At 35.9% G+C, this 15,652-nt stretch overlaps 2 protein-coding genes across 3 annotated transcripts; one reads left to right on the top strand and one right to left on the bottom strand.

Annotated features, from left to right (window-relative positions):
* Positions 1-754: 754 nt before the first annotated feature.
* On the bottom strand, positions 755-7,790 carry LOC130743099 (protein PAT1 homolog). Of its 2 annotated transcripts, none has more exons than XM_057595212.1 (5): positions 7,183-7,790; positions 5,585-5,721; positions 5,292-5,348; positions 4,638-4,701; positions 755-3,645 (listed from the first exon to the last, which is right to left on the bottom strand). In XM_057595212.1, exons 1-5 carry the CDS (start codon positions 7,241-7,243, stop codon positions 1,502-1,504), a joined length of 2,463 nt encoding a protein of 820 aa, XP_057451195.1. In that variant the 5' UTR covers positions 7,244-7,790; the 3' UTR covers positions 755-1,501. The 2 variants fall into 2 exon arrangements, with proteins under 2 accessions (XP_057451195.1, XP_057451196.1); XM_057595213.1 differs by lacking the exon at positions 7,183-7,790 and adding an exon at positions 6,019-6,196.
* Positions 7,791-10,018: 2,228 nt separating this feature from the next.
* Positions 10,019-15,127, top strand: LOC130747502 (protein NARROW LEAF 1). The gene is made up of 6 exons (XM_057600456.1): positions 10,019-10,200; positions 11,215-11,715; positions 11,853-11,996; positions 13,355-13,595; positions 13,700-14,200; positions 14,518-15,127. Exons 2-6 carry the CDS (start codon positions 11,227-11,229, stop codon positions 14,946-14,948), a joined length of 1,806 nt encoding a protein of 601 aa, XP_057456439.1. The 5' UTR covers positions 10,019-10,200; positions 11,215-11,226; the 3' UTR covers positions 14,949-15,127.
* Positions 15,128-15,652: the final 525 nt, after the last annotated feature.

The following is a 15,652-nucleotide window of genomic DNA, read 5'->3' as shown; positions in this document are numbered from 1 at the left end:
TTACAACTTTAATTCATTTATGTACTTTTTTTTCCACCTCATCATTTCCATCTAAATTCAAATTTATCTATTTCATCTTTTCCTATCATACCAACTACCACATCTCATACTTTTTCTCATTTTCTTTTCTTTCTATTTCTCCCTTCCCTCAATCTCTTTTCCACCCTAAAGGTGTTAACAAAACATTTTCATTAAAACTATAATAAACAAGTGCATTCCCAAACCGAATTGCTTAAAGAGACCCATTGCGTCATATCACACTTCTGCACAAGCTAGAAGCTCATCTGACCAAGGATGTTCAATTAAAGATGCTACAATAAAGGCGCTACTTATGATGAATGACCACTTAACTTTTATTTCCTCTAAACTATTTTTATTCATGTTCGATGAGTAGCAGAACAAACCAAATTACAGTTACTAATTCATATCATTTGGCCTTCGAAGATTTGATACCCTTCAAGTGTAAAACAGTGTAGATATATGTTCATGCAAAGGCACTTAGGCCTAAACATGATTACATGGGTTTGGTTTAGCTCACACAATTCCAAAATCAATTCTAACAATAAACTACAAAGCATGACTTCTGAAATATAGTGAACTGGATTTCGTTTCCACAATTCAGCACAACCCACGCAAGAGATCGCGTATATTTCACATCACGAACAGGAACAATATACTATAATGTAGAAAAAATAATTTAGTCAAACATGCTAGAGGCCTATGCAAGAAACTGACTAACAAGGAAAACCAGGAAGAAGAGTCAACAGGGTCTAGAACCAACCACAACATACTTAAAAACTACATTAACAGTCGACGATTCGGAGATTTTATATATTGCCCATTAGCTAATAGTAGCAAGGGTAAAAGGAAACTGCCAAAATTATTAAGCTAAACATGAAGTTCAAGATAAAAACAACGTTGGGGCAAGAAAGACCACCAAAATAGTCCAAGTGATTGAGATACAAGAGATGATACAAAGCTACACTTCCAGCAGAGAATAGTCAGGAGAGGAAAGTAACATCATAGCACCATGAAACAAGGTTATCAGATCTTATTCTTTGCCATGCCAACGCGACCTTGTAGACTACTTAAGAAGGTAGATATGGAGTATAGACACAACCAACCCCATGCCTGTATGATAATAGTGAAGGAACATGGGAATCCAGCTTAAACCTAAACCTGAACATACTACCCCACTACTATTCTCTAGAAACCATTAACTGAGTAACAATAAGCTCCCCTGTCAAAAGAAAAAGAAAAGACGAGAGGAACAAACCAAGCCAAGTCTATCAATACACATTTGGCCTGATTGCAAATTTATCACAATGCAAAATGGCATTACAGCAAAAATAACAAAATAGGTTTTAAACTTCAAAGGTAAGATGCACCTTATACTTCCACAGACTACTCCAAGGGAAGAAGACACATGAGGATGACCCAACATAATTTAATAACATAATGCTTTGGAAACAGCCCCTTAGATGAATGTCCAACTATCCAATTAACTCAGCACTGACTCTGAGTTCACATGGTTACCATTACCCCCAGCACTACTGTTAAACCCAACTACAGGTAAAGAGCGGTGAGCAAAATCAAGTAATATCTTCTTCTGGCGATCATCTGTGTGAGGCAGACTTGCACGCAAAAGCTCAACTGGCATTTCCCTGCTAATTGCTCTAGCAGCTTCTGACCCAATTACAGCCATATTTGGTGTCCCTTGATTAAGGAATGATTGCATGATACTATCATATTTATTCACACAATACTTGGCGAGAAGACCAAAAAATTCATCGAATGAAGCCTGCCAAAGAGAACGATTTGCGATATTATAGTTGCTTGCAGCATGAGGATCAGTGAGCAGTTCAGTAGCCCTCTCAAGCACAGATACTAAAATAAGGGAAGCCCCGTCTCCAGCAGGGCTTCCAAGGGGACGTAGAGGTGGCTGCTCTGAAGAACAAACAAGTGCTGCTAGACAAGCACTAAGTGCACCCAGATCCATTTCACGGAGGCACTTGGAAACAACCCTTGCAAGGTTACTCACGGTCTCTGCTGCAACTGGATCAGAGGGAAGGCCACCAAATAAGAATCTGAAATGACGAAAGATGGCCATGCAGACTATTCGCATAAGCTCACCCCCAGGAAATAGTATTTGAAGGTACCTAGCAAGAAGCTTTCGACCCTTGGGTAGAGAAACTATCCTGAGAAAAACAACATCATCGTTTGCCACATGCATAACTGTATGTCCACTCTTTCCGAGTGGGTCAACTAAATGAAGTGAGGCTGCAAGTCCTTCCAAAAGACCCTGACGTTTGTGTTTTAGTTGAATTCCACCATCTTGAAGCTGATTAAACTGTAGGAAACGGTCAATATCATCTACATCAAGAAGAAGACAAAGACCATCCTCAATTGTAACCCTTGCTGCCAGCAGGGGCTCCTGTTCAAGGGGCTTATCTGAAACGTTTTGCTCAGGGCTGCTAGCACGAGAAGAATTTGGTGGATCAACTTCCAGAAGAGGACGAGGCCTGCGAATTGATGAGAATGGAACTCTCCCTAGAGCATCAACCTGGAGAAAAGCATGTTGTTCAGTATTAGCAGAGCCTCGTAGAGGATGTTCCTTTATTTGATTTGGACAGAAGTGATGCCTCAGTTTAGCCCCTGCAGATTTTTTCGCTAGACAACCTTGGTGGTAATAATCATCTACATATGGATCATTACTATGTGTTGCTGCAAGCTGCATTCTAAGGATATTCTCAATTTCCTCAGTTGTCATATACTTAGACCTAAATCGGGGCCACCCATTATTGCTTCTATTGAAACTCAAATCAAAACCCTGTGGGGGAAACCGGAGATTCTGCCTACCTAGGAGAGCTGATTTTGGTAATTGATCCCTCAGTTCCATTATCCCCAACATCTGATCATATTTGTTAAGCATGGGTAAACCTGAGGAAAAATTGGGATGATCTCCAGAATAAAACCCTGCCTGGTTGACCAATTGATTCTGGATTCGCTGGTTAAACGGGGAACCAGTAGGAAATTGGTTCATGTTGCCACTAAAAGGTAGCCCATGGTTTAATCCACCCAACTGTAGCGCAGGATTGGAGAAACGCGAACGATTTTGAGAAGATAGTGCCATCTGAGCTCCTATAGCATTATGAGGAATATTTAAGTAGCCTGTATTATTGCTAGGAGAACCCTGCTGAGATCTACCACCAGGTGGAGGATAAGAAGTAAATGAAGAGTTTGGCACCAAAACTGGTTCGCTAGAAAAATGAGGATGCTCCTGCTGCTTCTCAGGATATAAAGATGTTCTGTACAAGGACTTCGATTCTTCCAAGTGTGCAATGGAGGAATGTGGCTGTGATGACCATCGTTTTCCATCTTGAGTAGTTTCAGAATCATATGCATGCTGATCAAACCAATTAGGAACTGATTCACCAGGGCCATGCTGTAGGTGATGTTGTTGCTGCCTTTGCTGTTCCGGATATGAAGCAGTTCTGTACAAGGGCTTTGGTTCAGGTAAATGAGAAAGAGAAGAATAAGGTTGTGATGACAATCTTCTGCCATCCAGAGAACCTTCACTGTCATAAGCACTCTGTTCAAACCAGTTCTGAACGTCATTCCTGTTTGCCCATTCAGCTGTAGAATCTGGGTAAAATAAAAGATAAATAATTCAGAAAATTGAAAAAACAAAAAGCTAGCACATAGTGAGTGTTAAAGGAGAAATACTGGAAAAAAACTGCTAGAAAGCCAAGAATCACATAAGTCATTTTGAACACAAGACTCGCATCAGCTCATCTAGATTCATCAATCTAGAGTTTTACACACATAAAACCAAACCTTCTGAAAGATAGTGATGCTAGACGCGATCCCTTTGACAAAATATCAAATAAAGTATATATACAATCACTTGCCCTGCCTCAATCCATATATGATTACTGCAAAACCCAAGGAAACACTGCTCAAGTCTAAACACATTCATGTTACTGCCACTTTTGTCAGACCCGTTATCTTAGTCTGAAGAAGTTTTTCTACTTAAAAGACCATCAAGTCAAGAGTAATCTCGTAGCAGAAACAACCTTCCTTATTATTTGCCTTCTTGCACACAGATAATATTTCTAAATGCATATGTTGTTTATGGCTAAAGTTTTCATTGTTTATGGTCAAAGTTCAAACAATTCCTAACTTTAGGAAAAGAACCTCACAAGCAGACATTCCAAATCTTTGAGGGAAGGAAAGGTTAGTGTAATAGATTGCAAAAGAGGCAAAGAAGGTGAATTGAGATTTTGAGGAGGGAATGGTTCATGCAGAGATTGCTAGTGAGGCGATCAACTGGAATTGAGAGAAATTTGACCCATGTGGATGTAGACGGAGAGAAGAAAAGATAGGGCATTAAAGAAGTTGTGAAGTGTAATGGAGAATGCAGGGTCCTGAAAACCGTATTGCTTATTTTCCAAAAGTTCTTCATTTTCAATTTTGAATCCAACACAGGCATTAATACACAGTGACGGATCTAGAAACTTTTCAGGGACATATACACACATATACATCAACGTCTAATTATAGAATGTAAAATATAAAAATGGGAGCAAGTAATGCATATTATATATAAATGTTAAGAAATTTTAAAATTCACTCACTTTCTCTTGAACCCTGATCACCAATAACTGCTGCAGATTTTGGTCCACTTTCAACCTTGTTCAACTGAAATTAAACCCAAAAAAAACAAAAACTTAATCTTCATACTGGTATACATTAACCAAAACATCAGTCACAGAGAAGAGAATAATTAGCAAAATCATAACAGAACATAAAAATTGAGCACTACATATTTTAAAAAGATACAAAGAACTAATTTTGTGTTTGAGGCAGAATTTGTTAAGTTGGTTGATGAAAAAATCATTAATATAAGCTTGAAATCCCAAAAGAACCGTGTAAACCAAAGAAACTTGCCATTTAACAATCTCAGAACTTCCCTCTTTCCATTTAGCATTAATATAAGCTTGAAATTTCTTTTAACAACCTCCCTTTTCCAAATTAACCACATATTTGAATCATTGCAGGGATACATCATTCATCTTAAAGAGATAAAAGCCTTAACTCATATTTGGATCATCACAGGGATACATCATTCATATTACAGAGATTTATATTTTATAAAATAAAAATTTAATACATGTCAATTTTGAAATTAATGAATGCAAACTAATATATTGGCATCATCACAACATTCAATCACTTATCAAATAAGAATCTCAAGCATTTGAAGAGAGCAAGGTATATAACAGCCTTACCTTCCAAAAATTGGTACTTAGATCATCAATATCAGAAAGAGATTTTATATCCTCAGCCTTCAAGACAAGAAAAAAGAAATCAGTTGATACAAATTTCTTGCACAATATCCATAACATTTAAATGACTTGTAAACGTGAATATCCAGTTGTTTTTTTTATTTTTGTTGAGGGAGGGAGGAGAGACAATGCTAAAATAAAGCCATAAGATCAACATGTTTATATTTCAAAACATTACGGACACAGAAAATTTGACATGGAAAATAAAAATTGTGGAATGAATGGTGAAAAGTAACCTCTTCTCTGTTAAGAAGGAACTCCTCCTCATTAGACTCAGGCAATAAGTCATCATCTTCTAGCCCGCCCAACTCAACTTCCTCCAAAACATCTTTACCGAAAAATGCATATTGTGATGCATCAAAAACTTCACCTTCTGCAATAATTAAAAAAAAATGTTTCAGCCAAAGACCTTCTCACCAAATTCTTAGAACTATATAACATGAAAAGTTAAAGTTCTCCGGTTGCAGCGGAGAATTCTCATGTTACTCAGCCGCAAACAAAACAAATAAATTAGATACGCTGACCGCCGAGAAAAACAAAATAGCAATTTCAGCATGTAAAGCCAAGAAAAACGGCATGCTAACTTTATTTATGGAAAATCTACAATTATCATGGAAGTGCAGCAAGTTTTGTACTAAAATGAAGTAGAAATTAATGCAAATAGCACTACCAGGATGAGCCATGTAGCAAATTAATTGTCACCCCCCCCACCCTGGACCAGTGTTATCAAATATCCGCCATGGCAGTTTCTCAAGGCGGTTTTTTAGGTTTCTACCATGGCCGATATCCCGCCATTATTTGTCATGTACGGCGGGATTTCGGCTTTCCGCCATCCGCAATTAACAACACTGCCCTGGACCAAAGAGTTAAACTATCTTGAATCAACAACCAGAGTGAGAGAGGGGTTATGTATGCACTATGACCATAGACAACAACAGCATATACCGAACCAAACCACATCACGACAAAAATTCACAAAAAAATCCAATTCATAATGAATAATCAACAGGGAAAACTTTCCAAATTTTGCATAACTCACAACTCTAGCTAAAGCTTTTGGCTCAGCAACGGTGCACGCCAAGCAAGGGCTTGCCAACCGCATATACCGGAACAACATGACGACAAAAATTCACAATAAAAATCCAATTCATAATGAATAATCAAACAGGGAAAATTTTCAAAATTTTGCAAACTCTCAAGTCTCAACTCTAGCAAAAGCTTTTGGTTCAGCAACAGTGCAAGCCAAGCAAGGGCTTGCCAGCCGCATATACCGGAACAGCATGACGACAAAAATTCACAAATAATAAATCCAATTCATAATGAATAATCATCAGGGATAACTTTCAAAATTTTGCAAAGCTCTCAACTCTAGCTAAAGCTTTTGGTTCAGCAACGGTACGCGCCAAGCAAGGGCTTGCCAACCGCAAATACCGGAACAACATGACGACAAAAATTCACAAAAAAAAAAACCAATTCATAATGAACAATCAACAAGGAAAACTTTCAGAATTTTGCAAACTCTCAAGTCTCAACTCTAGCTAAAGCTTTTGGTTCAGCAACGGTACACGCCAAGCACGGGATTACTAACCGAAGCTTTAAGGCGCAGTTGCTGTGAACTAAAAATAACAACAAACAAAGAACTAACTCAAAATTAAAAAAACTAACAATTCCATACTAAATCAAATTCAATTGCTATCTAAACAATCAAACCAGATCTACATGAACAAACTGAATCAAAAAAAAAACACAGAAACCAAAACCCATTAAACACAGAAACTGAATAAAAAAAAATAAACTTAATTGAATTGAATTCAAGAGAGAAACAGAAACAAACCCGTTGGAACATCCCCCGATTGCACATCACCCCCACCTCCAAACACATCCATGTCCAGCATAAAACCAAAACGACCCAGATGAAGAAAACCGCAAAAAATCAAAAATTGAATCAGAAAACGAGAACCCAACAAGTAGAAAGTTTCTTGAAACACTGTATGTATGTATGTATCAGTATATCGCAGTGAGTGTTTCAGCTAAAAACGGTAGAAGAAGGAAGCAAGAAAAGAGAAAAAGAAGATCTAAGCAAGCAAATAATTGAGTTCATGAAGAGGAATTAAGAAAAACAAGGGTTCGATTTGGATCAAAGGAAAGGCGAAGAGAAGAACAGTAGATAACGAAGAGAGAGAAAGAGAGAATGGAACCCTTATTTATTTCAGAATTGTATTTTTGTTTGCAAAGAACCCTAAAACGGGAACGGCAAACGACACATAGATAATTGTAGATTTGTAATCTTCTACAAATTAAATGAATGAAATTTATAAGGTTGATTATTTGTTTTTAAATTTCTAAATTTGTTCTAATGTACTGCGGTTGAGGATGGCTTCATATATTTAAAACGACAAGGTAACGGAGAATATCAATACATAAAAATCCAATAACTGCGGAAGAACCTCAATCTGAACATTCCAATCTCATGTCAATTTGCTTTTAACTCGAGTCATAGGCGGAACTACCACCTGGCTTAGTAGGGCCTATGCCTGGACTCCAATAAATTTTTTTTTTCTTTGGACCAGGTAGGCTTTTAGGCCAAAAAAAAAGAGATTAGGCAAAATTTGAAAAGTTGGGCAAAATACAGGGACTTAATCAAAATTTGCTTATGCTTCCCGAAATTTCTGGTTCCACCACTGTGTGCATATTGATGTTGCTATAGAGCAATTGAAATTTGAAAGTACTTATTTCTTATTTTGAAAAATATAGGGAAGATGGATTTGAAAATGCCATAATTTCTGCTAAAGAAATTGCCATTGAAATATATATAGAACCCAAATTTCGTGAAAAACATATTATTCATAGAAAGAAACAATTTGATGAAATTGCGGACAATGAAGTTTTAAAATCTCCCGAAGAATCATTTAAATCCGACTACTTTATGTACATAGTAGATCAAACAATTGGTTCATTTCAAAGTACATTTGAACAATTTAGAATATATCAAGATATTTTTTGTTTTCTATTTAGTATTGAGAAGTTAAAGTCTTCAGAAACTAAAAGTTTAAAATAATTTTGTCTTAACCTTGAACGTTTGTTAAAACACAATGAAAATTCTGATATTGATGGATTAGACTTACTTTCAGAATTGTAAATTTTAAGAGAAATCATACAAGTTGAAAATGATACTCCAGTTTACATACTTAATTATATTAGACTAGATTCTTTTCCAAATACTTTTATTGTTAATAAAATAATGTTAACAATTTCTGTAGTCGTTGCTTCGGCAACAAGAAGTTTTTCAAAATTAAAATTAGTAAAATTTTATCTTAGATCAACCATGTTTCAACAAAGATTAAATGGATTAGCTTTATTATCAATTGAAAAAGTCATGTTAAATCAAACTGATTATGATAATTGAATAAATGATCTTGCATTACAAAAAGGTCAAAAAATAATTTTTAACGTAAAAATTTAATAAAGAAATATTTTTTTAGATAAAAATGTCTCACTTTAAAGTTCGCTTTAGACCTCATTTCGTGTTAGGTCGGCCCTAAATACTCAACGTCCCTCTATTATTATAAAAGTTGTATGAATGAGAGGAGGTCAACAAATTTCTCAAAGTAGAGGGGTGGTCAATGTAAAAATGATTAATCTTTAGGGAGATTAATGTAATTTATCTAGATGTTGATGATAATATACTTATCCATTGTCAAGAGGATTTATATCTTGACTCATTCTGAATTCAATATATTTTTGCTTTCTAAAAATAATATACTCATCCATTACACTTCTCAACACATATAGATACCAAAAAAAAGGGAATTGATTTTAACGTCATTCTTTTCATTTTCTCGGCACTTAAATTTACCGCACTTATGTGTACAAAAATCAATTACACAACACACTTATAAATGTGAAACACAAATTATATATTCTGCAATTTAAAAGTGCGGAATGGAATGATATGAATATCTAAAGGGTTGGCATTAGAACCAACTAAAAAATAAAAACAAATTATATATTGATGACTAATATAAAAGAATTTTAAATACAGGAATAAAATGACTAGTTTTTATAAATTATACTAAAAACATCAGTGACAAAAAATTTGAAATAATATTTGGATACAGTAAATAAAGTTTTATGAATGATGAATTTGGCGGATGACTGTGAAATAATACACAAACCTTTAATCATTTTAATCCTTCAGTTGATTATTTTCCGATGTACCAAAAAAATCCTTCAGTTGATTCCAAAAAAAATCCTTTAGTTACATCATATTTTTATGATTGAATTGACCGTTTAAATAAAATATAATTACTATTTGATTTTTTTGAACGGGTTAATTGAATTAGGAAACATAATTTTCCAAAAAAAAAATTAATTAGTAAAATTATGTATACTTGTTATTTGGTACATCGGAAAGATAAATTGCACACTCTAGGGCTCGAACCCTAAACCTCCCCCACCTCCCCCACCCCAACCATATGTCTCATAGCTCTTACCACTTGAGCTATCATTCGGGCCTTCGGGGTATGTATACTTGCTGCATGAAACTATACCATATTATTAAACTTTAATGTGATAAAATACATTTTTATAAAAGTGATAAAATAATAAAACAAAATAATTTCCACTTTCAAAATAAAAAATATATAAAATCACACCCTGGCACTACAAAGAGACTCTGAGCTTACTTTACCACATTTCTATGCAGCTTTGCCATTCATGGAGTTGAACTGCAATGATCACTGAGTCCCATTCAAACCACCCTCACAATTCTGCAACTTTTCTGGATGAACCCTGTATGTGAATGAGGCTCTTCCACTTCTCACTCTGCTCCTGAACCCATCAGTGACACAGTGTATTTGCTCTTTCTCTATCTCTCTTCAGCACAAAATGGTCAATTTCATCGCTTATACATGCTCATATGCTGTTATTTTTTCTGGGTTTTTGCTCTTTTGGGTATCTCTGGAAACCTGCAAAATCTTAGCTTTATGGTGTTTGATTGTTAAACTGAAAATTACCCATGTCGAAATTTTCGAAAACTAAGTCATGGATACAGAAAAGTGATGCCTTTTGTGCTTTGAGGACCTTGATTTGTGTATTGGTAGCTTCCAAAAGAGGTTTAGCTTGCTTGAAACTTAGCTAGCTTGGATAATTACTATTGTTTGTGGTATTTTGCTGAATATGAAAATCTATATTTGCTTGAATCTGAATTATAAGGAATAAAAGTCAGCTCTGTTCCCAATCCCATTTTATTCGTCCCCGAATGATAGTTTAAGTGGTAAGAGCTAGGGGACATGTGAGTTGGGTGGGGGAGGTCAGATCAATCCTCGGAGGATGCAGTTTATTTTTCCGATGTACCAAAAAAATATCCCATTTTATTCATATTTTCTACTGGGCTTCTGCATGTGTGGGGAAGATTGTTTATCTATTTATTTGTTTTAGCATGCCTTGAGTTTCTAAATGTTTTCATTTTGTGACTTGATGATTGGTAAGAGAATGTGTTTTCTACTTTTCTTATATTAGTTGAACATCATACTATACATCATAATTACATCATAATTACATCATAATTTTGCTTTGCTTTTTCCTGATGTTGATGCTTTTAATCCATCCATGCATGTTTGATATTCCTTCTTTCGGTCAACTGTTAATTATAAATAAGAAGTTTAGGCTTATATGATGAATCTCCCCCATCTCCCCTAAATAGTACCATGTTCAATTAATATTTGATTTTTGGTCCTAAAATTGATGTCACTTATCACTGTTTTTTGAAATTTGTACTAAGCTAGAGAATCTGTTTGCCAAAGTCTTAATTGTCAGTTTTTGAATTCTATTAACTCCTTTTTGTTGAAATAAAACATTGTTTTAGGTTAATCAAAAGATGGAGCGCCCCAGGCTTAACATGAGGGTTCGTTGCTCTGGTTCAACTCCCTCAGAAGAATCTGCTTTGGATCTTGAGAGAAACTGTTGTGGTCATTCTAATCTGCCTTCACTCAGTCCGCCATCGCTCCAGCCCTTTGTTTCAGCTGGACAGCATTGTGAAAGCAATGCTGCGTACTTCTCATGGCCTAGTCGCTTGAATGATGCTGCTGAAGAGAGAGCAAACTACTTTTTAAATCTACAAAAGGGGGTCTTACCTGAAACCCTTGGTCGTCCGCCTAAGGGGCAGCAGGCAACTACATTACTTGAACTCATGACAATCAGGGCATTTCATAGCAAGATACTTCGTTGTTACAGCCTGGGAACAGCAATTGGTTTTCGCATTCGGCTAGGTGTATTAACAGATATTCCTGCCATTCTAGTGTTTGTTTCCAGGAAAGTTAACAAGCAATGGCTCAGCCCAATACAGTGTCTGCCTACTGCTCTCGAGGTTCGTGGAATTGTTTAACTTGAACCACCCTGATTTAATTATAAGTTCAACATGTATATAAATATAATCATGAATAGCTGGTAAGTTGTACTATAATGCCTAGTGCTGCAGTAATATTCGATGTTTAATTTGTGCAGGGGCCTGGTGGAGTATGGTGTGATGTGGATGTGGTGGAATTTTCATATTTTGGTGCACCTGAACCAGTTCCAAAAGAACAACTGTATACAGAGTTAGTGGATGATTTACGTGGTGGTGATCCGTACATTGGTTCAGGATCTCAGGTGTTTCTATGCTCTCATATTAAATGTTTCATATGGAAGGACTCATCCAGTCTACAAAAAAACAGCTTTTCATTGAATTAATATTGCAGATTTAACGATTAAAACAAATATTTTTACCTGATATTTAGCTATGTTTTTCCACTTAAAAATTGTAGTGTAACTACTGTCCTTTAATCGTTCAAGTGTCAAATTTGTTTGTCATGGTGATTTTGTTCTAGTCATCAACTCCTTGCCTACATGAGCCTAACTTTGCAGGTTGTATGTAACTTAAAACATCTTGTATTTTGTCAAGACCCATTTTAACTTCACATAAGTTCATGCTGATGTTATATGTAAATCATAGTTATAAAACATGGCTCGATTTGCATGACATGTCAGACTGCTTATGTGACCCGGTTTTACTTGGCTGGTTTTCACAAAACAACCTGTGAGGCCAGGTTGACTTGGTGAATAAATTGGGTTGATGAAAAAACTGGGTTGACTCAACTAAGTCATGTATTCTATAATGAAAGGAAAAAAGGCTCAAAGCTCAAAAAAATAAAAGGCGAATAAAATAATTAAAATGGCATAAAAAGGTAATTTTCAAGTTATGTCTGATTTAAAAAGGTCCAAATTTGACACAAATTTGAATTTGACTATTTTTAACAAAGTTCTATTACGTATTGTCTATTTATATTTTATAATTATACTTATTATCTTGTATAATAAACCTTGGTGGCTGGGTTGTTTAATTGTATTTTAACCTGTGATTGTAACTTTTATTGTTTATTTCCGTTTAATTTAGGTATATAGATTTTAGGTATATTAAAAATACAGATCATGTGATTTTGTTGATCTTGTCAGAAGCAGTCCTTTTAATATATTTGAATTTTGAAATAGTAGGATCTTGAAAATCTCGTGATAGTCAGCTGGCAGGGTGAATAGCATTACCTGCGATTCTCATACTCATACTTACTAGGAACAGTATTCAAAGTGTGTGATAAATTAAATGAGCAGATTTTCAGCTGATCATCACCCATCTGATAAGTCAAATTTGCAAAAGAACTTGTTAAATATAGAAGCCATTCCTGCGCTTCTGCTTAACTTATTAGATCTGGATGGCTGAAGATTTTTGCAAAGCTTTCATACATGTCCTGAATCTAAATCTACCTTTAGTGTTCTTGAAAGTAAGCTTAATGTCAACATTCTAAGTCATCCATCATTATCATAGAATAGCCGTCTTGTTATGTAAGAACAATTCTCATTCTATTTTCAGAAATCAATGCTGTTCAAAGAAACATCGATATTTCCTAATTCCCTTAGTTATGCGCTATTTGATAAATATACTGAACCTCTGACCCCTTACTTCCTTGGTCCAGGTGGCAAGCCAGGAGACATACGGAACTTTGGGTGCCATCGTGAGGAGCCAGACAGGTAGTCGACAAGTTGGTTTTCTCACGAATCGTCACGTAGCAGTTGACCTAGATTATCCAAATCAAAAGATGTTCCATCCTCTTCCACCCACGTTGGGACCTGGGGTTTATCTTGGTGCAGTAGAGAGAGCTACTTCGTTTATTACGGATGAGGTTTGGTACGGCATATTTGCTGGAATAAACCCAGGTAATATAATTTTAAGAGTTTGGTTAATTTAATTGGATTACTTACATTCTGTTCAGTGTTCACCCCGCATACTCATCAGGCATCACAATGTGTTTCTCCTGCAGAGACGTTTGTGAGAGCTGACGGTGCATTCATTCCTTTTGCTGACGACTTCGACATGTCCTTTGTTACAACTTCAGTGAGAGGTGTTGGAGATATCGGTGACGTGAAAATTATTGACTTACAGTCTCCAATTAGTAGCCTTATTGGAAAACAAGTGGTGAAGGTTGGAAGAAGTTCTGGCTTGACGACGGGAATTGTTTTGGCTTATGGCCTAGAGTACAATGATGAGAAAGGTATATGCTTTCTAACTGATTTCCTTGTTGTTGGTGAAAACCAACAAACTTTTGACCTTGAAGGAGACAGTGGAAGTCTCATCATGTTTAAAGGGGACAATGGTGAGAAACCGCGGCCAATCGGGATCATATGGGGAGGAACTGCTAATAGGGGTCGCCTTAAATTAAAAATCGGGCAACCTCCCGAGAATTGGACTAGTGGGGTTGATCTAGGACGTCTTCTCAATCTACTTGAACTTGATTTGATAACAACAGATGAAGGACTTGGAGGTTTGTCATTCTTTCTCTAACAAATCATTTTTTTTGTTTTCTTTTACTTTAGCATCCTCAAATAAGGGATTAGTACCTACATTGAGTCTTTAGAGCACTTATTGGAGCTTATCTACTATAAAAAGCACTGGATAAGCTCCAATAAGTCTTCTTTGGTCCGCATCCAAACGGCTCATAGTCTATAACTTTATATGGTAATAATGTGGAGAAATGTTTGTAAAGATTTTTCTTTGAACTGATTAGGATTATCTACAGGATGTGAAAGAAAAGGTTATCAACTTAAATTTGTAGTTAATTTGTGCCGGTGTTTCTTGTAGTGGCGGTGCAAGAACAAAGAGCTGCCTCAGCTACAGTAATTGGCTCTACTGTTGGCGATTCCTCAACTCCTGATGGCATACTTCCGAAAGATAAAGCTGAAGAAAAATTTGAGCCACTTGGTCTTCATGTTCAGTCTATTCCCTTGGGAGTTGAACCTAGCAGCCAAGAGACAAAACCATCAAGCATGGAGACTGAATTTAAAGTAGAAGATGGAGTGAAGGTAGTTCCCAGCATCGAACACCAGTTTATTCCGAGTTTCATTGGGCGGTCCCCGTTGCACAAGAACAGCATCAAGGACAGAGCTGCAACAGAAAATTTGTCTTCATTGAGGAATGGCTGTGATGAAGATTTATGCGTTTCCCTGCAGCTGGGTGATAATGAAGCAAAGAGAAGGCGTTCCGAAGCATCAACTAGTACTGAGGAACCTTGATGAATCAAGTTATTTCCATGAACTGGAAAAACTGACATATTATAGAGTTGTTTATCCCAGTGTTGTTTATGACCATTGTGATACTGTATTATGCAGGCAATGATCTGAGTGGAACTCACATTATCTATGAAGTTTTAGTGAATTTGTGGTCTTGGAGAGCCATTCAATTTCTTCAATGATTGAGTTTCTTAGGAATGCTACTTCTCAATTAGCATATGCAGACTTTGCCCATAAACTGGCTTTACATGGCACTGACCATGGTTTTTAGTTTTTACTGTGCTGAACTGATGCTTCTGGTGCTAGAATGTAGCAAACCATCTCCAATACCAAGAACTGAGATTTCATGAGTGAAATTGCCAATTTGCCATAAACCTAACGGCATGGTTAACAAAAAGTACCAAGTAATGTGTTGCTAACTAACCCGCTAATCCATCCTTGCTGTTGAATATTCACTTTAACAATTCCTTTTTTTACATTCTTTTTTTTTGGTTGAAATTCATGTTAGGGTTATTAAAAAAAAAGGGTCGGACTACCCCTTGTACTCCCTTTAATATTCATTTGGCTTATAAAAAATATAAAATGTATATTTTACATTTATTGGGGGGAGTTTGTTTAAAGATATGAAATTATGTTTGGAAATGCTACATTTCCATACATAATTTATTCTTGGATAAATTGTTTTAATGTATTTGATATGTATTTAT

The sequence above is a fragment of the Lotus japonicus genome, chromosome 3, assembly GCF_012489685.1.
Source record: "Lotus japonicus ecotype B-129 chromosome 3, LjGifu_v1.2".
In the NCBI taxonomy this organism is placed as follows: Eukaryota; Viridiplantae; Streptophyta; class Magnoliopsida; order Fabales; family Fabaceae; genus Lotus; species Lotus japonicus.
The sequence above is the reverse complement of the archived record's forward strand: the minus strand, read 5'-3'. Positions and strand labels throughout refer to the sequence as shown.